Below are 22894 nucleotides of genomic sequence, written 5' to 3' on the forward strand. Positions count from 1 at the left end.
GCTTCCTTCTTCCCCACCCTGCCTACTAGTCTCAATTCCACATTTCTTAAATAATATATATTTGATAGACAGAGGAAACACAATAGGTGATCAGGCCTCATAAGGGAACTGTCATTTAAAGGAAGTCTGAAAAGAATTCAGGTATTGGAAAGGCAAAAATCTCTAAGCTGAAGACACAGGAATATCCCCAAGCACCTTATACTCCGTTTTTACGCACTGACATTAAGAAACCTTTTAAAATATACACGAAAGCCTATTATTAATGGATAGGTTTGTCTGTTTGGCTTTCTGTTAATACTAAATTCCCTCAATTTAGCAAAAAGTCAAATGCACACAGAAATTCAGAAAAGGAGAATAAATCGAAAAAGAGGGAAGAGTATAAATCAAAAGTCTGCAGAATGTCTTATATGACAAGCTCTAAATACAGCATTAAATACTAGTTCATAATAACATAAGACTAACAGGACATCCGTGTTCTTCCGCCCAGAAATTGTCCAAATTCCAAACACTGACCTCCTAGAATTCTCAAATGCGGAAGCAGTACAGACAGATGCCTGCTCTGTCCTTCAACTCGAGGTGACCCTGAGAGTGGGGACCTGAAACTGTCAAACACCAGCAGTCTGAGGGGCCGGAGATCTGCTCACTGAACATCCTCAAGTTTCAGGTAACATGGTGCAGCACGTGGGCTCCTGCTGAGCTGCAGGGCCGGGGGCCCACCTCACTGTCCCTGGATCAACCTGGCTAAAATGGCAACACAGCATGATTTTAGGGAAACACTGCTTTATCCAATCCCCTCATCTTCAAAGTAAGGGCTTTCCACAGATTGTCATCATCGTCACCAAAGAACACAGGTTAGACAGACGGTCTCACACGCTCGCGCCTCCGGACGACCCTCCACCCATCAGAGGTGCTCACGGGAAGCAGTGTCTGAGCGACGACAGGCTAAGAAACAGAGTGCCCTGGAGAGGCAGACCACAGGGGGCTAACTAATCTGTAAAGGACTGAAGGCAGACCAAGTCCCGGTAGGCACCCTGGAAAAAGAGCATCAGCGTAAATAAGAGCAGGAAGGGAGGCCGGAAAAGAGCATGAGAAGACAGACGGGCAGAGAAGAACAGTTTGGCTGGAACAGTGAGTCTTCGTCTGGGCAGGCGGGCGATAAAAATCAGGACCTTGGGAGCCAGGTTGAGTCCGGCCTAGAGAGCTGAGCCCCGGGCCAAGCACACTAGCTGTGCAGACGGAATCTGACGTGCACCAGTGTAACCACCCAAAGAAAAGAGCACTGGGCCCAGCCAAGCCGATGACTTCCATTTGTCTCGCCCTTGTTCTTTACTCTTCCTCCTGTAAAAGCTTCCTGCCCCTCCCCCCTTCTGTCACTCTCTGAAAGGAGATTGTTCACTTCAAGCAGTGCTGAAGTTTGTTTGCTCGTATCAACTAAATTGCCTTCATTAGTCACTTTAAACAGAAGCTATTTACCATTATCTGAAAGTATAATGACACCTCTGCTAAATTCTGTTAACTCGCCCAAGTGTGAACCACACCTGGGCAGTGACCCGCCACCACTCACCGGAGCCTGCCATCTCAGGATGCCACACAGCTGCTGTGTCCCGGGAATAAGGAGCTAACAGCCCTACCTTGATAGCAGAACGGCACTATCACCTTCATCATGACTTTTAAAAGCTGAAGTTAATATTCTGAAATAAGAATAGCTTGGGCCTCCCCGGTGGCGCAGAGGTTGAGCGCTGGGTTGCAAAACTGTCCGCAGCATCTGCGGTGCCGGTTCGATCCCCAGATGCTCCCCAGCTACCGGAGGAGGGTCCTTCTTGGCGCGCAGACCTCTCCTGCCGCCCGCTCTCTCCCCTCAGCAGTGTACTTCGGTCCTTCTGCCTGCTCTGCTCCCCGCTCTGGCTCTGGTGAATTCTCTCACCCTCCCGCGCTTCTGACTGTACCCAGTGCTTGTATAAATAAATAAATCTTAAAAAAAAAAAAAAAGAAGAAGAAGAAGAATGGCTTTAAGGCTGCTGGGAAACCAAATCAGTAAAAATGCAGAAATTGGATAAAATACAGTTTTCTACACATCTCACTAGCAATCATTCCACAGTCCACCAACACGAGGGCTCCAACCCTGCAAGCAGGATGACCTCATCCTTGCCCTGTCTCCCCAGTCCTGTCCTATCTCTGACTGCTCTTATCTCAGACACCATGATGACAGATATTGTTCTGGACACTCTGTCTGGCACGCTTGTATATTCTGGAGGGAAATCAGCAACAAGGGAAGACGATGAGCCTTTCCACAGAACTGCTTGGGCCCACATGCAGCCCCATCTCTAGAGACTCCTCCCACAAGCAGGTCAAGTCCCTGCTAATCTCAATTTGACTGTATTAACAGGTTACTTTCCCACAGGGGCTGAGACAGTCAAGCTCCCACCAGCTTGTAGGATAAGCTGCTATCTCTTCTTATCTGTGCCAGTACTGGATACCGCCCAGTGGGGCATAAGAAGAAATATATTTGGTTTTTGTTCAGGCTCCAAGCATAGAGCTCTTAAAACCCTTGGGATTTCCTGATAGGCTAGTCCTCTGTTATTCGTAAGATACTTCTTTCAATCAATTCAAAATTTATGCTAAGGAGATGATAGCCTGAGCCCCACCCACCCAATCCACCCTTCCAGAAAAGGTGGGGGGAGGGCCCAGAGATGAAGCTCTGTGAAGACTCTGGAACAAGAGATGGGATGAACACAATGAGGTGCAAGGGGACGGCACCCTTAGAGGGCACGGAAGGCCACATCAGCCCCTCAATACCTTGCCCTGTCTTCCCTCTTCCATTTGGCTGTTTCTGATAAATGGAGAAATCTAAGCAAACCTGACTCCTGGCAAATCATGGATGCTGAAAGGGGTTCATGGGACCTTTCTGTTGATCAGAAGGTGGCCCACAACTGATTTTTCCCACTATAAGAAAATAAATCTATAATATGAAATAGTGAGTTATGGGTTACCATGGTAACAAAAATATCTGAAGAACTATCCATACCCAAAAATCATGACAATAGTTCCTGCTGCTAAACACAGTGTGCATGGCCCTCCTTGTAGCCTCCTAGCACCCCAGCTGTCCTGGCATTTCTTCAGGGATACTCTCGATACCATCTCCCAGTATGAGGAAAAGGGCCTGTGAGGAAAAGAAACACACGACGCACCAGACAGGAACAACCCAAAGCTTGGCCCTGAGCGCAGGCCTGAGCCAGCCTCCCTAGGTAAGAGGGGGCAGAAGCCACGCTTCCTGTTCTGACACGGACGCCCTGCACATGCAGCCCCCACGCTGACTGTGGCTGACCCTGCGCAGAACAGACAAGGCGGCAGACGTGGTGCAGCGTGACATCCTGGGCCAAGGCATAAGAAGGCTGACAACTTTCACCGGGATTTCTTAAGACACTGGTCCTGAGGGAAGCGAGTCGCCATGTCACACATCCACGCCCCGGGCACCAGTGCGCCGTGGAGAAGCCCACTGGGAAAAGGTAACGGGAAGGAGACCGTGGCGGCGGCCCCATGGCGGAGAGGACACCAGCGACCCCGCAGACAGCTGCGGGGGAAGAACTGGGGATAGAGGCGAGCTCTGCCAACATCTCCACCAGCTGTCCCAGCTGAAGCTCCCCCCTGTCGGACAGAGATGAAGGGTGTCCTGGCTGAGCAAGGGAGTGGTTGCTCTTTGATGCCATCAGGTCTGGGGTGGTTTGTTAGCAAGAGATAACAGAAAAATGCCAGTGTTATCCGTGGCATTAATTAAAAAGACGAGTCCACCTTTGACCACAGTTCTGAAGTGGACAGGATAAATCAGAGAACCTTTCAGTGAGAAAGAAACTGAATATTGTACCAGTTCACGTTGCCTTGGAAAACTTTCAAAATACAGCTGACCAATCTAATTCCAGAAAGCTCCTGAACATACAGAGGGACCAACAGATTACTATGAATCACACACGACTAGTTTGAAATATTGGTCTCCCTGATTCAGCCTGCAGGTCACAGCACAAATGTCACTTGTTCCAGAAGTCCATCCAGCCCCAGGTCTTCTCAACCCCCTCCGTGGCACCCCAGGAACCTCACCTCACGACCCTCCGTGCCAGCTCTACCACGTAAGGCTGCACGGCCCACTTCCTGGCATAATCTCTACTGGGGAGAGGGTAGGTTCATCCTTCACCTAAATCCACCTGCCATGGGGTCACTCAATTCTGATTCAATGGCAAGAAGCAGGGAGAAGGGAGGGAGGAGAGAAGGGAGGGAGGCGACAGAGAAGTGAAGGGGAAAAGGCTGGATGGTGGGACGGGAAGAAGAAATGACAACGGGTAATGACCTACACAGGGAGAGGAGGAGACGGGGCCAGGAGGAGGGAGGAAGAAATGCAGGACACACAGGCGGGAGCGCCAACCCCACAGCTCGGCAGCTATGTGACCTCAGACTCGTGAGCTGAAAATGGGGCCACCAATGAATAAACACATGTCCGACAGCAGAATCGTTCATTCAGCTTTCAAAGTTAAATTGGGAAAAAAAAAAAAAAAAAAAAAGAGACTAAGCTTATTCCCCGGACAGTAATCCTCTCTGCACGTGGAAGGCTCCCTCTGCCAGGCAGGCTACTGTAAAGAGCAAGGGCCTGTCGTTTTCTCCAAAATGACACCCAGGGGCACGTACACAGAAGGCGGCGGCCGGTCAGAATCCAGGCCCGGAGAGGCCACGAGTGCCACGCGGTCCACGGTACCCAGGCACAGGTCAGAGGCAGCAGATCCCCCCGCGCCTAACACCCCGTCATCGAGACAGTGAAAGGGCCCACTAGCCCGACACGGTGCTCCCGTCCATCCTGTTCAAGAGCAAGGACACCGGCAAGCAACAACTCGGCAGGCGGCAGACATTCCAAGTCTCTTTCTAGCAGACACGTGACCTGGCTGTTCAAAACGACAAGCCTGACTCTGCGCCAGCAACTCAGCAGTTAAGTGAGCATCCCCAGGGCCTGCACCTCCCCAGGCTGCCATGAGATTTCAAAGCAACTCCTGGGCCTTCTAGAACAAAATGGACAGACCGCAAGGTGATGGTGCTGAGTGAAGCAAGTCAGAAAGTGAGAGCTCTTGCATGGTTCTGCTTATCTGTGGAATATAAATAACCAAGAAACATGGATTGGCAAAAATATAGCAAAAACAAATGAAAAATGTTGACTCTGACTTACTGAAAACTGCACTAATTACCAGAGGCACAGGGGGAGGGAGAAGGGTATAGGGGAAGGAAGGGGCGGGGCGCGGGCCCGGAGGAGGTTGGAGGATGAGTCAGGCACGTGCACACGGCAGCGATGGAACCCCCAGTTCTACATTCGTGCAGATGACGGGCAGAGGCAATAAAGAAAAACAGCTCTGGAGAAGCTGAGCCGCGCTCGGCGCCGGCCAACGCTCAGTGCTGTTGTGACAGCTGGACAGAGCTGCTACCAAGGACAGAGCTGTCATCGCAGTCAACAACACAGGTCACTCTGTGACAGAAAAGGCTCATAAAACAGGAGACGAAGAAAGAAGGCGGCCATGAAATAACAAACACCGTCTAACACCACGAGCATACGCAAACAAAGATGGCAAAAACTGCGATCTCTGTGACGGGCGGACGGGTATGTTTATTTCATTTTGCCTTTATTTTCCAAATTTCCTACAATGAACAGTCTTTTGCAATAAGGAAAAGAGTAAGTTATTAAGGACGTTGGTGTCCTGGCAGCTACGAGTCTGAAGGCCTCTCAGCACACACTTTACCTAAGACAACGGCAGAAACCAGCGTCAGTGTCCCTGAGACCCCTTCCAGATGTAAACCTCTATCCTTTCATGAACAAGCAATGGAAAGAAGCTGAGAACAAAAGCGACCTTCCCGCCGCCTCCTATCTCCCACACAGCCCAGGTCGGCGGCACTTACCGGGGGCCGGGTTTCTGATTTGAGTCGCTAGAGGCAGCACTGTCAACTGAGCCAAAAGAAGCCCGAGCTGACGAGCAGGAGAGTGCGATCCAGAGACAGACCTGCCACCATCACAAGCCTTCTGGCCGTAAGGAAGCTAATTTGAAACCCGTCTCCATTTCTTGGGGCCACCTATCCCACACAGCAGTGCCCAGAGCGAGCACTCGGATCCGCCCACACCTGGCGTGTTCCACATTCTAACAGGAATACAAGTGTCTCACAGCTCTAACTTTAACAATTATTCAGTACAAACCTGGAGAGTTTGGATAATCCTTTCTCTTTTACTAACAATACTTCTAAAAGGTTATGACCCAAAAATTTAAAAGCAACATTAAATTCAAATTTAAAATTAAATAATATTATTCAAAAATTTCCATCAATAATTACATGCACCAAAAGTGCTATGTCCTCTCAGCATATCTTTTTTTTTTTTAAGATTATTTATCTATTTATGCATAGAAGAACTGGGGTGTAGACCAGAGATGCGGGGGCTGAGAGGATTCACCAGAGACAGAGTGGGCAGCAGAACAGGCAGACTGACTGAAATCCACTGCTGAGAGAAGCAGCAGGGAGACAGGAGAGGTCTGCTGCGCCATGTGAGTAGCTTCCTGGCTGGGGATCAAACTCAGGCCGTCGAGGTGATAGCGCTGAGACTCACCCCTACCTACACCACCAGGGAGGAAGGTCGCTCAGCGTATTTTTTTTTTTTTAAAGATTTATTTATTTATACAAGAGCTGGGGTACAGGCCAGATGCGCAGGAGGGCAAGAGGATTCACCAGAGACAGAGCGGGGAACAGAACAGGCAGACTGACTGAAATACACTGCTGAGGGGAGCAGCGGGCAAGATAGGAGAGGTCTGCCACGCCATGTGGGTATCTCCCTGGCCATCAGGGATCGACCCCGCGCTGCAAAGGCTGCGGACAGCTTCACAGCGCTGCGCTCAATCGCCTGCGCCACCAGGGAGGCCCTCAGCGTATCTTTTTTTTTTCCCAAAATTTTTTTTTTTTATATAAGAGCTGGGGTACAGGCCAGAGGCAGGAGGGTGAGAAGATTCACCAGAGACAGATCGGGGAGCAGAACAGACAGACTGAATGAAGTACTCTGCTGAGGGGAGCAGCAGGTGAGACAGCAGAGGTCTGCCATGCCATGTGGGACTCTCCCTGGCCGGCCGGGAATCGAACCCACGCTGCAAAGGCTGCGGACATCTTCACAGCGCTGCGCTCAACCCACTGCGTCTTTTTAAGCACCAGACTCACCTTTCAAATTGGACCGACTGGCAGGCCTCCCTAAGCTGTTCCTTTGGTGCTTGGTTGACATGCGCTTTATCTGTCGGGGTGTGCTGGGAGGAGAGCTGCTATAAAGGTTCTCCGTGTTGGTTTCATCTGAAAAGTCCTCAGGGTCAGATTCAGAATTCTTGCAAGCTGAATCTCCCGGAGTGCAATCGTGCCTACGGAAGACAACAAGCAGAGAGAACAGTCAAGGACGTGCGACGCAGGTTCACATTCGAGCTACGACATTTCTCTGAAGAACACCCCTTAAGCCTGTGTCCCGGGCTGTCTCCCTTGCAGTGTCCTCCTCCTCTGTCCGCACGCATGGAAACTCACAGGAGCGCTTGCTTCCACCGGGAGGCCATGAAGGTAGACCTGGGACAAAGTAAAGTGCATGGGCACAACTGGCTCAGTGTCTGGGGTCAAAGAGTTCTTTGCAACATAAATAAAGTTCAAAATGAAAACCTTATGGGGCGATAGGGCAGAGGACTAGGAGATACAAATTGGACAGAATTAAGCACAACTTGTGTGCCAACAACTGGCAAGCGTAGTTGACACAAGGGCACGCAGCGCCCTGCCCTGGAGCTCAGCGCCCTCCAGACTCTGAGGACGCACAGACACAACTCAAAGCACAGGACCCGGCGGAGTACACTGGTGACACACGGCAGGTCCACCGGCCGTCACCCGCATGGACACACTGCCTTGCAGAAACCGGGGGTGGGGCATGCCCTGCAAGAAGAAAAAGGAATTAGTTTCCCTTGACTTCAAAACACAATTCCTCATTGACCTGGAAACACATCCTACCAATTCTCTCTCCCCAGCCAATTTCACAAATAATGTCACCATTCTGATTAGAGTTCTGATTTTGCAAAGCACCCAAATAAAATGTAATGATGCAAACTGAGAATGAATGCAATTCAGAAGGAGCAAACCAGAAGGAATCCATCCTGAAGTTTCTTTCAGATCCTTATCACCACAGTCTACCTCATTCTGAATATTCTCTATAGGTTTACTTCCTATTTTCTAATCATAATCCCAAACTATATCCAAGATACAGTCAGTTTTCTTCCTAGGAATTTATATTCTGATATAAAATCAAAGTTAGGTCACCCCACATACATGCACATGCAGGAAGACCACCAGTGCCTCAAAGCCAACAAAATCAAATCAACCCATGAACAAAGGCAGAGTTTCAAATGCACACATTCCCTTTGACTACATTTATTAAGTCTCGAATCATACAAAAATAACATCAGATTAACTTGAAATCCTCTACATCCATTTCTTCTACACTCAGTGCAAAGTAGCTTGATTCAGTTGATGACAGAACAAGGCTCTATATGCCAGGGTCACTAATTTCATCTCCTGATGGCGGACAGTCATGGGCCTAAAATGACGAAAGCTTCGTGGTGCGAGGAACTCGGGTTCCAATCCCAGCGGTGCTGGTTACTAGCTGTTTGGGGGCCCTGGCCAAATTCTTTTACACCACCATACTGTACATTTTCAGAATAAGGATAATAAATACTTATACTTAATAACATGCTTATTAACAAGAGTAACAGAGTGGGGGTCACTGAGTCACTGCTGCCTCCCACCGGGCTCGCTGTGCACAGGCGGCACCCACCGAGAGTCCGGGTTCCTCACTCACCCTTGAACTCAATGCAGAAGTCGGCCTCTGAGTACGGCTGTAGGACCAGAAACCACGTTAACTTTCTCAACATCTTCTAAGTATTTTCATATTCAACATTAAAATTTTTTTCTTAATTTCCCACTAAGATACAGTCAGCGATAAGGAAGGACTCTGTATGTTATTATTTTTGTACCACTAGTAGTTTCTAGAATAATGCTCAAAACCACTCAGTGTTTTTCGACAATGACATATCTCACTGCTAAAACGGTAATCACGAGAAAACCACAGCATGGACAGAGGACAGTTAAATGCATGGGGTCAGGTATCAGGGACTACCAGGTCAAATAGAAAAGCGGAGTGTGACACGCGAGAACAAACAAGGCCTCTGAGAACACAGGCTGTGAGTGAGGAGGCAAGGACCCAAGGCTCAGCTCCAGTCCTGCTGCACGGGACTGCACACACTCGCGTATTCTAAGACTAAGAATTTTGAATTTGTAAAGTGAACACACTAAAATATTTTAGAAAATTTTAAAAAATCAAAACAAATAATGGTAAAAAGTATTACATGGAAAATGCTAAAATATGCCACCGGAACATGATATGCATGTAGTACCAGTATCCAGCATGATTGTGTGAATAAATGAATCAGTGAAATACAAAGAGGGTTTTTTTAAAGAGAACTGAACATGACCAAACTCTGGTGACCCACGTTTCCAAATGGCAAACCCTCTGCCCAAGGTCAGACATGACCTCAAACCAAGAAGAATTATTGTTTTAAAAAAGTACCCCCGTCGCTCTACATTTCATGAAACATGTCCTGTGCTTAGCAGATAGAGTCAAGGAATGCATATGTAACAATTAGGTTGACATCTATGAAGAACTGGAGGACAGAAAAAGGTATTTGTGTTGGCTGTACTAGTTTTCAAATAAAAATGGAAGAATAAATCTGTGCAAAATTTCTGCAATAGCTGAAGATCCCATTTTCAAATTCATATTACAAAATAAGTCATACATTTTAGTCTTTATACCTTCCCATGGACACAATAAACAGTGACTCACTTCAAAGTACTTCTAAATTATTTAATTATTCTAACAAAAAATAAAGAATTAAAATAAGATAAAACATAGAGCATTTCATTCCTCCTTATTCATTTTCTTCATAGAAAATAAGGCAGAAACAATTCCTTGTGGTGCCACAATATGGTAGTGCCATAGTATGGTGGCATACTTATAATTTGTCATTAAAATGAGTTTTAGGACAGGCATTAAACGAAGGTGAGGCTCTCCATTTAAAACTTTCTTAGGATTTACTTAACTCAGTCAAGATGGTTGTCATACTTTTTTGGAAATACTGGTTTACCTTCAATCAAGTAACTTAATAACCTAGTTACATCTTAGAACAAAATCCATGTTATCTACAGGACTTGTTTTCCAAAAGGTCTAGCACCCAATACATAAAACTCATGGTGTCTGCCAGCCCATCAAAATTCAGCTAAGAAACGGAAAAATATGACCCAAACCAGGAGAAAAATCAATAGAAACATTACTTTCTTTGTGCATACCCGAGACGAAAAATACTCTGAATGGAATTCCAGCAGATTAGACATAACAGAAGAAAAGATCACTGAAACCGAGACTCAGCAACAGAAACTGAAACTACCCAAAATGAATCAGAAAGAGCGCAGGGAAAGAACAGAAAAGGAAGAGAGCACTGGGCATCTGTGGGGCAGATTATTATGTCAAGCAATGTAACTCGAGCGTTGCTAGTTCGAAATGAGAAAAGGACGGGGAAGAAAAGTCTTTGAAAAAATCTTCCAAATTTGAAGGGTGGGGGGGGGACCTCACATATCCAAAAAGTTCCATAAATTTCAAACCGAAGAACTATAAGAAAATGACCAGTTTTTGATGATGCAATCATAATCATAACCAAATTGCTGAACAGCCAGTGTTGAAGAGGAATAAGCTTAAAAGCGGCCAGAGTAAAACAACTGTGTGTAGGAACCTTAGAAGATTCTTTAGAATCTTAGAAATATATAATGGAAGGGGGGAAAGGAGATCAAGCAAAAATTTATTCTCTTTTTATGCTAAAAAACCATTTATACACAAAATCTAAGAAAATAAATACCAGTGGTAAGTTCAAAAGAAGTTGCTTCATTTCAATTAACTAACCAAAAGCATCCAAAACCTCATTTTGTATTAGCTCATGTGAGATGAGCTAATGCAGTCAGCTGACTGATTCAGAATGTTTCCATGGATACCAATTATTTTGGATGAGGAAAGTAGTACAAGGTCAACACCAGCTGCCCTGAAACATTTGCCTTACTTGTGTTCAAAAACATGCAAGTGTAAACTGTCTTTCTGGTATTAAACTCCTGACAGTCATATAAAACAATGTTTTACTCTTTTAACATAAAACTTTGCTAATGTACCGTTCACTTGACACAAGAATCTGGCCTGAAAGAAAGTATGTCTTCAACTTAACTAAGGGGGTTTGATATAGTTTTTAAATTTAAAAAAAAAAAAAAAGTGCAGAAGACAAGAGAAAAATCCAAGTATCTTAGGGTTAAATAGTTCTGCTGTGACATAGTAGGTAGCCCACATGGTGCCTGAAATTGTCCTGGATAAGATGGGTTCAGAAATATCTTGTGGCTTCACAAAGTCCTAACGAAATTTTAACTTCATTTAAAAATTCTTAAGAAAACCCCCTAGAAAGAAAAGGTTTTACTCATCTAATAAGGAGCGAGCTCACCTGTGAGACTCTCCCCGTGACCCCATTAATCTGTTCTGGTAATAGTTAAAGGCAGATTCTGCTGCTGGGGGAGATGGAGCGGGGGAGAGAGAGATGGCAGGGGTGGATTGTTTTGGTTTCTTTTTTGCGAACTTGTGCGGTTTGCCTGGTCTGCAGCATAAGTCAAAGACAACTAAGCACCACTGAGGGTGCCTGGCCAGTTCCCACTGTAAGAGCCCATTACTAAGTGAGCTGATCTTTATTCAGCCTAGAGGAGAACATTTATTAGCTAACCTCCAGGTGAACTGTTGTCAAACCTCAAGTGTATCCAACTTTCACCAGCTAACTTAGACTGATTCAGTGTGAAATGTCTTCACAAACCAATGGAAGGTAGCAAAAGCGACAACGGTGTCCATTTCAGGCCAGGGCCTTAAGAAAGTCCCCTCCGTCCACCGTGTGAGACGTGCAGCCACCCTGAGACAGCCCTGGTCTTCAAAGCCCAGCTCAGCCAGGTGGAGAGGCTGCCTGACAGAAAACCTGGCAAGCTCAGAGTCGCCCTGAGCTCCCAGATGGCAGCTAGTACCAACTTGCCAGTGGTGAGTAAGGCTATTCTGGACCTTCCAGCTGTCCTTGAGGCCAAGTCAGCACCTTACGCAGAAGCAGCACTCAACACTGTAACAGGTAATAAATGGTTTTTATTCTAAGCCATTAGGCTTTCAGATGGCTTGCTAAGTTGTAATGCGTTACAACGCATACATCATAATGCACACAACGGTGTGCATAACGCACAGCAAAAAACTTAAACATTTACTTTTCACTGGGTGTAAATCCATCACTGCCTTGATGAGGGCCACAGTCTTGCCTTTTGGTGTGGGCCCCCGACGGTCATGTATATGGTCACCAACAGCACCGCCCAAATGCAGCGCGGGCCGTCCGTCTCGCCTCTCTATTTGAAACCAAACAAGGATTTGGAGACTTCCACAGAAGGTGCGGGACGAGTGCCGCAGACAGCTGGGAGTGCACGGCCATAAGGCATAAGGAAGGAGAGAAAGTAGCTGTTTTTGACAAAATGAAGAAAAGTTGAGAATTACATGCAGACAAGTCAGAACCATAATAACAAATATTGGCCATTCAAACAGAAAATACAACAACAGAAAATACTTCCCAAAACACACCTGGAGGCTCACAGTGAGAGGGAGGGCAGCAAGGGACCGGGGGGGGGGGGGGGCTAACAAAGATTTCTGTAAAGCACTTTTTCTGGATTTTCATAATTTTTCTTCTTGAACTCTTAACAGTTCTCTTCTACCTAATTTGTTTTGTGACCCATCTCGAGACTTTCTGAAGTATTCCAAACTGGCTTACATGCACACTACAATGCTCTTTTGCATCCACATTTATTATTTTTGCATAGTAGTTTGTAAAATTATACAGTTACAATTAACACACACAACCGACCTAAGCAGATTTAAGAACGAAGAACTCATGATAAGATTATAGTTCTAGTGGCGCTAAGAGAAAATCAGACATTCTAGGAAGTAGCCTGTCAGCCCAAAGAATTAGGGATGCTATGAGCATCAGTCGGCATGCTTTAAAGAACAGATGAGTGAGGACCATTTCTTTCTCAGAAAGGAATAGGTGGATGAAAGGACATGACCTGACTTCAGTCTTCTAGAAGTCTTTTATGTCACTCATAGATTTATACCAAGTATATACTCTTGCCAGACTTGAACTAAGGAGAAAGAGGAACATCTAAGGAGAGAAGACAAACATTAATATAGATACTCTAATGAAAAAGTATCCCATTTGGATAAACTTTACTCATCATTAGAAATAAAAATAAGTATAAATTGTTTTAAAAATATTTTGAAATACAAACTTCCAGAAAGTGAACTCATGAAATCATACAAATATAACAAAATGCTTTAAGATGTCAGATTACCACCTGTCACCCCTAGTTAACGGGAGGGCGCCCAGAAAGAACTAGAATAAAAAAGAGGTAGAATGGGGGAGGGAGGCGGGAAGGCGGGAAAGAGAAACTTTGAGCATTTCCATAGCATGAGTCATGTTACGGATGAGAAGCCAAAAACGATTATTTTGGCTCTTTTGCTGGACACAGCTGGGCACTTAAACCAAGGCGACAAAGAATGAAACACCTCTCAGGTGTGCCTTCTCACTCCTGCCAGGTCCAGAACCTCCGAGAACGGCGAGTGCACCTCTCTGGTCTGCGTCTGAAACTGACACTTTCCCGGTCAGCGCTGGACCGGACGCGTCCACGTTAGCCAGGAGACGATCAAGATGGAAAGCAAAACCTGCTGAGAGGCCGGCCGGGCTGGCGGGGAAGTGAGGCAGGGGGGCGGTGGCAGGACGTCCCTTCCGCACGAGAAGTGAAAGCAAGCGCCACCTCGGTCTCTCCGAGGCGCATTTTACAGTGAAATGGCAATGAAAAAAGAAATAAAGAAAAGCAACATAAAAGTGATAATTCATTCAAAAGGCTGTTTCAGGCTTAACTAAAGAGAACCCGCCGAAACCAGGGGCATCTGAAAGAGGAAACGCTGCGAAGTGGGAGGAGAAACAAACCTCTCCACAGGATGCCAAGAGCGCCCAACACGCTCTTAGAGAGAAACCAGGAAAGTGCTCAATGCTTTAAAGGTAGCAAAAAAGAATTACACCTCCCTCTGCCCACGCTGCAGTGGGGGCATTTCCAAATCCCCTTATTCTAGTTTGAATTTATCTGTGGAAAAGCATTTTTTTTTTGTCCTGCATTACCTCAGTGTCCTTAGAGATCAAGTAACTGGAGCCTCTTTCTGTGGGAAAGTGCTGAACTGAGCTCTCTCGGAACCTCACTCAAGTGATTCGCGTTTCTAATTTGCATGTTTAAATGAGTGAGCTGCAAACACTCTTCATGGCACACATACACAGTCAAAAGCTGAACTGCGTCTTGAGATAACCTACATCTGCCTTGCAAGGATTAATGCAGGAAATTCAAGCACGTAAGATAATCTCCCAGGGTCTCCCACGAAGGAGAATGGAGAGAAGGGGTCAAACACCCAGGGCAACCTGGAGGTTCAATCTCTCGCCTCTGCTCTCACACTAAGCGTGTCTCTGGAGGGCCTCGGATCTGGGTTCACTCTCGGTCATTCCAGCAGCAGACACCTAGCAGTGCCCGCTGTGTGCAGGCCCCTAGCTAAGGTCTACGTGCTGCGGGAATATGTAAAATCCATAACACAGACAAAAGCATTTTTCCATAAAAAAATGGAAATGGTATTTCTTCCCAAAATGGGTCTGAAATTATTTTCCTTAATTTCCTGTGCTGGAATTTCTACCTTTAAACTAGAAGAAACTTTGTAGGAAAAGACTCAACTATGTTAACATTTAAATCACACACATCTCAAAACTACGCTGTATTAAACTGGAGTAAAAAATGGTGCCCTCGATTTATAAAATCTCATTAAAACTGATAAGAAAAGCCCTAAAATACCAAGAGGAAAAAAAGCAAAGAATGCAAAAATGATAATTCACAAAATACATTTAAAAAGCAATAAAACATGAAAAAGGTTTCACTATGCTAGTAACTAGACACTCAAATTCAAACAAAGTAAATGTATTAAATTAAATCTGGCCTATTAAATCAGTAAAAACGCTTCATAATCCTCTTAGCTAGAGTGTAGACAGCAAGGTCTATATATTTATAAAATCTTGCCAGAAGTAAATGTTTAACAATAGATATCAAAAGTCTTCAAAAGATATCAAATAGACAATACCTATTAAAATTCTTCCTTTAAAATTTTATGTTCAAGAAATGATTTTACAAAAGCAGCCAGAAGAGCAGACACAGCTGTGTACCAAAGGTTGGCTGCAGCGCTGTTCAGAACAGTAAGAAACTGGTTAGAAATGATGGAGTCATTTTAAAATGGTTTTGTAACGTTTCTACTAACATGCTCACAATACGCGCAGATGATTTATCATGTCACCGCAGCCTAAAGGGACCTCTTTCTAGCCCTGTGTAATTACTTGGCCATTAATCATCCTTGTGATATTTCTTATTACTGCAACAAACTAGCATTTAATCCTTCACCATGTTCAATCTCATTTATGCCTAAGGAGATAACAAAATAGAGAACCAGAGACTCTCCAGCAGAATAAATGTGGCTGAATCCTGACTCCAGGTATCCCAACCTATTACATCTCTAAAAGCCTCATTTTCCTCGTCTGCGAAATACCCATCTATTTTACAATTCGCTGTGATCTTTACCTAAAACAACACGTTATACCACTTGAATGATGGCACACAGGTACACGGTACACGATAAATGCAAATACATTACTATTTCTGCACCGGACCATGAATTTATGTTTCTATTCCCTTATCTCTTCTCTTCAGTGAGATTATAAATTCCTTGCAGGCAGCCTGCTTTACACCACGCCTTCACATAATAAGGCGTTATGAGCTTGGGGCACATGGGACTGTTCCCGAGCTAAGCGCCGTCTGAAGTGACTCCAATGGAGAAGAGCGGAAAGGGCAGCTGGTGTGTAGGAGCCAAGCGCCACAAAGGTCAGAAGTTGAGAAAAGAACCCAGCACGTCCAGGAACTGCGAAGGGGCTGGTGTGGAAGGAGACTGCAAACTCTGAGCAAGGGGTGCAGCACGTCTACATGGCCTGAGCCTCCAGCTGAAGGGAGCCTTGAACTCGGCCACCGATGAGTGACAAATCTGCGCAGGAGTGCAGGGGAAGGCCTCACACACGTGACTCTAATGAAAGCCACGGCCTCCCTAACAATCCCCAGTAAAGCTGAGGGTAGGGACATCTCTACCAAGTCAGGTGCTGCCCGGGCCCAGTCAAAGCCTGGTGCTAAGCTGAGCCTGTCTCCTTGACCCTCGTGGGAGCCCCAGCACTGCCTGACACAGGGTGGGCACTTAGCATCTGCGTGCGCCGGTGGGAGAACAAGTGAGCTTCGAGGAGGTCTGACAGGAAGATGGGGTGAAGCAGTGAGGCCTCCCTGACTACTTGTTGGTACAGATAAGGTTGAATTTTTAAATTTCATTCACACAGGGAGGCTAATGACTCACTAGTCACCACTCCTCAGTGCACACACATCCTTGGTTTTCTATTAAGTAACACCTAAATATTCAGTCAGGTAAAATTCTAAGGGCATTTGGTACAAAGTAAAAGTTCAATTTGGGAGTTGAAGCTTCATGGCAAATGCTTCTGATTTTTCCAGAAGCATTTTTCTCCAATTTATTTCTGACACAATGAGTTCAAGACATGCTACCCGAAATGAAATGTTTGACTATTTTACCAAATAAAAATACTAAATATATGTAAAATAAATCTATTGCTGCCATCATCTGCAAAAATATACAATTTAACCCTGGAAAATAAGCTTAACTTTACAGCAAAGTCACTGCAGTGTCATTTTCGTTGATTTACTGCTGACTGGTAACTTCAGAACCTATCCTGGGGCGCCTTCTCATGAAAGGAGTCGGTATGATTTACGATGAAACTTTTATTTTGAAACTTACCTTAAAAGCGTTTTACTTTAAAAATTCTTCATAACACTTTCCTTTAATGAGTTTATCAGGGCAATGAAGGTTAGGGAGGCTGTCTTCTACCTGCCTTCTCTTTCTTTGCAGTCTCTAACTGCTGCCCCCTCCACCCACTCTCCTTAGAGTACTGCTAGAATCACACACCAAGGAGGCATCAAAGCGAAAGACCCCAAGTGTCAGAGGTCTCCCCGGGATGGCCGCCTCTGGGTACTGGAAGGATCACACACGCCCAACTTCCTGGGGAATAAAGAGCACAGGAAACACAACCAAAACACACCAGCCAAGAGCAATCTCAGTTACGTAAACAACTGGCAAGTCAATAAAATTTAAGGAGAAAAAAAGAACAATCTCGGCCTTCAATGAATCTGTAACTCAAAAGTTCCAGAGTTGTGAACTCATATTTGCAGAAAATGCTATCCAGCACCTACACGGGTATGGTAAGATCTTAAAACTTTCCAAACAAAACTGTTCACGCTAGAGATTTGCAAGGGTTAATGATAATAAAATCAGCAAAGTCACAAGTGTTATGAGCCTAAACCCAGCCTTACAGTATTATCAAACTTATCTACTTAAAAAAATATAGGGGTCGGGCCTCCCTGGTGGCGCAGAGGTTGAGCGCTGGGCTGCGAAGCTGCCCACAGCCTCTGCAGCGCCGGTTCGATCCCCGGCCAGCTGGCGAGGGTCCCACATGGCGCGCAGACCTCTCCTGCCACCCGCTGCTCCCCTCAGCAGTGTACTTCGGTCCTTCTGCCTGCTCTGCTCCCTGCTCTGGCGAATTCTCTCACCCTCCCACACTTCTGACTGTACCCAGTGCTTGCATAAATAAAAAAATTTAATTAATTAATTTAAAAAAATATAGGGGTGCAGGGGGGCAGGCAAGTACATAATTATCATTCATGCACTGAAGGATAAGCAGGAAAAGGAATTTAATGGATCAAAGTGATACTTATTTAAATTCTTAAGGCTGCTGAATTGAAGGAGAAAACATACTATTTTAATGCAAGAAATGTAAAATAAAAGATAATTGATAAACAAATGCTGTTCCAATCTAGTTATCAAGTACTACTTGAGACTATTTACTCTAAGAACAAAAAATGCTATACGGATACAGCCTTAGGGGTGCCCAATACATCCACACACAAGTTTGTTCATTCATTTACCAAACACATCCTAGATGTCTCAGGTGAGACAGAGTAGTAAGCACTTCCCGGGCAAGCGAACTTCCAAGATGATATTGTCAAGTACTTCAAGTAGTTGAAAGAAAGAGATAAAAACTCTGTGAAATACAGCAAGAAGAAATGTAAGTAACTAAGACAGCACCCAACCTCACAGATCATCAAAACACTACCACAGACTTAAAAATTGTCATGGAAATAGCAAGAATAAATTCATATATTCCTGGTGAAACTGGCACAAATTTTCTGAAAAATACCCAGCAACGTAAATCAGAGATTGTAAAAAATGACACACACTCGGAAAGCTGGAAGCAGTCTAAGTGCACATGGACAGAGGGGGTAAACAAAACGTGGCACACGCACATGACAGAGAATTATCCGGCCCCTAAGAGGATGTTCTGGCACGGGCCACCGCATGGACGCAACCTGAGGACAACACGCCGCGTGAGGCAAGCCAGGCACGTAGAGACAAATGCTGTGCGGTTCCATGACAAGAGGCACTAGAACAGACAAATTCATTGAGACCAGAAAACAGAACAGGGTTACCAGGGCTGTGGGGGCGGGGGGAATTGGGGGGTGATGAGTTGTTCTATAGTGGGTGCAGGGCCTCAGTTCTGCGGGATGAAAAGAGTTCTGAAGCCTTGTACAAATGTACTGTTAAGAACGAATGAGTTCAACTACTGAATTGTATACGTAAAAATGGTTAATAGGGTGAAAAACTGAATGAGTAAATACACTGTGATACTAGCGCTCAAAGGAACATTCAGCAGCAACAAGAATGAAGGAAACACCACTACTCAAAACACAGAACGAAGCTTGTGGCCACATGCCTGTATGAAAGGTGGACAAAATCACCAAGGGTCGGGGTCCTGAGGAGAGCAGGGGAGTGACCTGATGGGGACAAGATGGGATTTTTCCTTTTTCTTTTTTTTTTAAACAAGTAAGATTTTCTGTCACCATTGAAAGCCTGAATCTTAAAGTCTTGGACTGATCAGCTCATTTAACTTCAGCACCGTCTCATCCCCAGTAGCTCTTCGAGAACCACTGCCTTCAACAGGAAGCTCCGTGAGTTTTGTCAATTCAGACTCAGGCTTCTGCAGCATTTTCCCTTTCCTACCAGGCGTCGCGGAGCAGCTACACGAATGGGCCAGCTTCCCCACGCCTCAATGCTGCCTGGAATCATCCAGTCACCGCTCTCACAAGTCATGTCTGCACCTCCCTGGTGACTTCCATCCCCTTCTTCATGATGTGGAGGGCCCGCTGGTGCTGAGCCATGTGGTCTAGACCATGGGCACAACTTTCCTCAGGTAAGAGCCAGGCCATGAAAGTTAGTCAGTCCGGCAGTTATTGCCCTGAACGATCTCAGTAGTTAGCTTGAATGTTCTAAATGCAACTTCTCCATCCTGCAGGTCGGCAAGGCTCACTTCAAAAACACAACCCTGAGGCTGTCATATGCGATCTTGGTTACTTGGGTCCTCGTGACTAGTGTTCCCCAACATTCCTGACACTGGACACTGCCGTGCTTCCACATCACACCCTCTTTCTTATATCACTGACCAACCACTTTTCTTTTTGGTTTCTTTTTTGTCACCTTTCCTAACGTGCTTGTTTTTGCCCAAAAAGGGATATTCTAGGATGCTGCTTAGGTCCTATCCCTTCACACAGGTAACCTTTATAAGGATACATTCACTTTTGAAAGTTTTATTAGGTTACAGATTTTATATAAAGAAATATTACACAAAAATTTAAATTTAAAAAATCCACGGGGAGCCTCCCCAGTGGCACAGCGGGTTGAGCACCGCGCTGTGAAGCTGTTCACAGCCTCTGCAGCACCAGTTCGATTCCCGGCTGGCCAGGGAGCTACCCACATGGTGCTGCAGTCCTCTCCTGCTGCCCGCTGCTCCCCTCAGCAGTGTCTTCGGTCCATCTGCCTGTTCTGCTCCCCACTCTGTCTCTGGGGAATCCTCTCGACCTCCCGCGCCTCTGGCCTGTACACTAGCTCTTGCATAAATAAATCAATCTGTAAAAAAAAATCCACGGGGACCCTACTAGGTCCTGCTTAATTGGTCAACTGGCCTCTCTTTTTCTTGCATTTCTTTCTCTTGCTAGCAAATTCTGGCAAGAGCCTATAGAGTCACCTATTATGAATTCAACATGCAAAATTGTGTCCTTAAAAATAAGATTATACTGTGTATGTGTATACTCTCCAATATAGCAGTTACCTTTCCAGTATTTTATTCTAATGAAACATCTTGGATATAAAGATTTAGCTAAAACGAACGCTCACATTTTGCTGTTTATAGCAGCAGAAAAAATGGAAACAACCTAAAAGTCCAACAAAGGTCTAATTAAATTAACTAAGATTGTATCCTGGAACAGAAACACCAAAACCACTCAAAGCACAGAGCTGCGATACAACAGGTCCCTATAGGTGGACCAAGACTACGCCAAGCATTATGGAATAAGTTACTGCACCCCACTACCCTGTCCTCCCACCCCACTTTCCTTTTACTATGTAAGTAAATGAATATGGGGAAGAAGCCAGAAGGTTCATGTATACAGTAGATTCCTGTACTACCATACATATCATTATATTAAGTTTAAAAACAGCAAGAACCAAGGCTTTCCATAATTTACTGAATGTAACAGATACATTGTTTCCCCATATTTTAACATCTGACACTGGAAGGCCACCTACATCTGACATGAAAAGCACTGGTCATTGTTTAACTGCAGCATTTTTTCCTTAGTGATATACAGAATTATAGCACATCTTACAATCATACAATCAACAGCATCTTGTATTTGAGGAAAGAGTAACTTTTAAAGATCAATTTCACAATGTTAAATGAACAGAAGGGAGATAGAAGTCTCTTCGACAGCAAAACCACCAACATAAACATGCGCTAATATAATTTTTTAAAAAGAAAACTTTCATCAGAGATTTTCAGAGCCTGTAATAATTATTTCCAGATTCATCCAAGTAAGTACACTGTTTCACACTGCATGACATCAATGAAGATCCTCCATGCTACAGTGGACACAGTGAGCTGGGCATGGGCACACTTCTTGTGACCACTGTTCAGTCTGATCTGAGCCCTGTGTGCCTAGAAGGCAGCAATGGGCAAGAAATCCCCTCACCCTTTAGCGTCCCAAGAAAGGGCTAACCTAACCAGTATGAGACGGGAAGACACACCTCTGCTCTTCTCCAAGATACCTATGTTTCCTAACACCCCAAGTCTTCTCCCAACCGCAACAGCTGGAATAAAATTATCTCCTTCACTGTCTTTCACAGCTCTGGAGCAGGATTCTGACAAGACTGAAACCTAGCTTCAGGTCCCCGTGGCTCGACTCAGGGAATGCGGCCTCTTGAAGCCCTGGCACCCTGCTCCTGGCCTGCAATATGGGGCCCCAAGGATGAGTCTAACTCCTGGTCCTGGCTTCCACATTTTTACCACTGGACGCACCGGAGGGAACGGATGGGATCCTTTTTGAAGACTTGCCTTACTTCTGCTCTGGCTTCACTGGTTTCAGTCTCACCATCTGTTGATTTCTATTATCATCACACGAATGGGTTATAGGGAATCCTGTCTCTGCCAGGTGAGAGGACAGAGTGTCTGTTTTGTGAGTTAGTCTTTTCTGATTGTCTATTTCGAGCTTAACTCAATCAAGAATTTCATGCTTACCGGGAACATATCTCTGGACTGGCAAATTTAATATTTCTGTGTTTATGCTCGATGCAGGGCCAAATTAAAAAAACAACAACTATAAGCTTTCCTTCTGTTTCTGCATTTTTATAGGTCTGCAAGTTAGAAAAGACTTCACTTCTCACTGTGTGGATGTTTTATTTTCCTACCTTTGGACAGTATTACCAAAATAGATGATCAAATCTCTTAAAGAAACTATATTGCTACTGACATGAAAATAAGTACTTCCACAAAATGAATATTCCTAAAATGCTAAGAAATTAATGAAATTGAATCTCTAATACTTTCAGCAGAAAAAAGAAGCATCTTAGAGAAACTAACTCAGTTTAAGAATTCAAGCGCACATAATATTGGTAACTCTCTGGCAAAAGTTAAGTCTAGTTTAATATTGTTGCATTTTTTTTTAAGATTTATTTTCTATTTATACAATAACGGGGGTACAGGCCAGAGGTGCAGGAGGGTAAGAGGATTCACCAGAGACAGAATGGGGGAGCAGAACAGGCAGACTGACTGAAATACACTGCTGACTGGAGCAGCGGGCGAGACAGGAGAGGTCTGCTGCGCCATGTGGGTTGCTCCCTGGCTGGCCAGGAATTGAACCCGTGCTAGAGAGGCTGCGGACAGCCTCACAGTGCTGCGCTCAACCACCTGCACCACCAGGGAGGCCCTAATATTGTTGCTTTAACAGAAAACAACTATATATATATATATATATATATATATATATATATACATGAATTACATTTAAGCATAATATGCACAGATTTTTATTCCACTTGCGTGTATCCTTCCTAAAGTTTTACAGCTTTGCTGACTAAATAAACTACTACTGCTTCCATTTGGTGTTTAAGATAATGAAATGTAAATGTGCATTTAAC

The 22894-nt window shown here is 44.9% G+C and overlaps 1 protein-coding gene across 1 annotated transcript in view; it reads right to left on the reverse strand.

Moving 5' to 3' along the window:
• MAP3K4 (mitogen-activated protein kinase kinase kinase 4) overlaps positions 1-22894 on the reverse strand; it is a gene marked incomplete at both ends in the record, with an annotated part of 89281 nt that overhangs the window by 55287 nt on the left and 11100 nt on the right. The window contains one exon of the mRNA XM_084228792.1: positions 7222-7412. Coding sequence (XP_084084918.1) covers positions 7222-7412 — 191 coding nt within the window. The remainder of the gene's footprint in view (positions 1-7221; positions 7413-22894) is intronic.

Source organism: Talpa europaea, assembly GCF_964194135.1.
Source record: "Talpa europaea genome assembly, chromosome: 2".
In the NCBI taxonomy this organism is placed as follows: domain Eukaryota; kingdom Metazoa; phylum Chordata; class Mammalia; order Eulipotyphla; family Talpidae; genus Talpa; species Talpa europaea.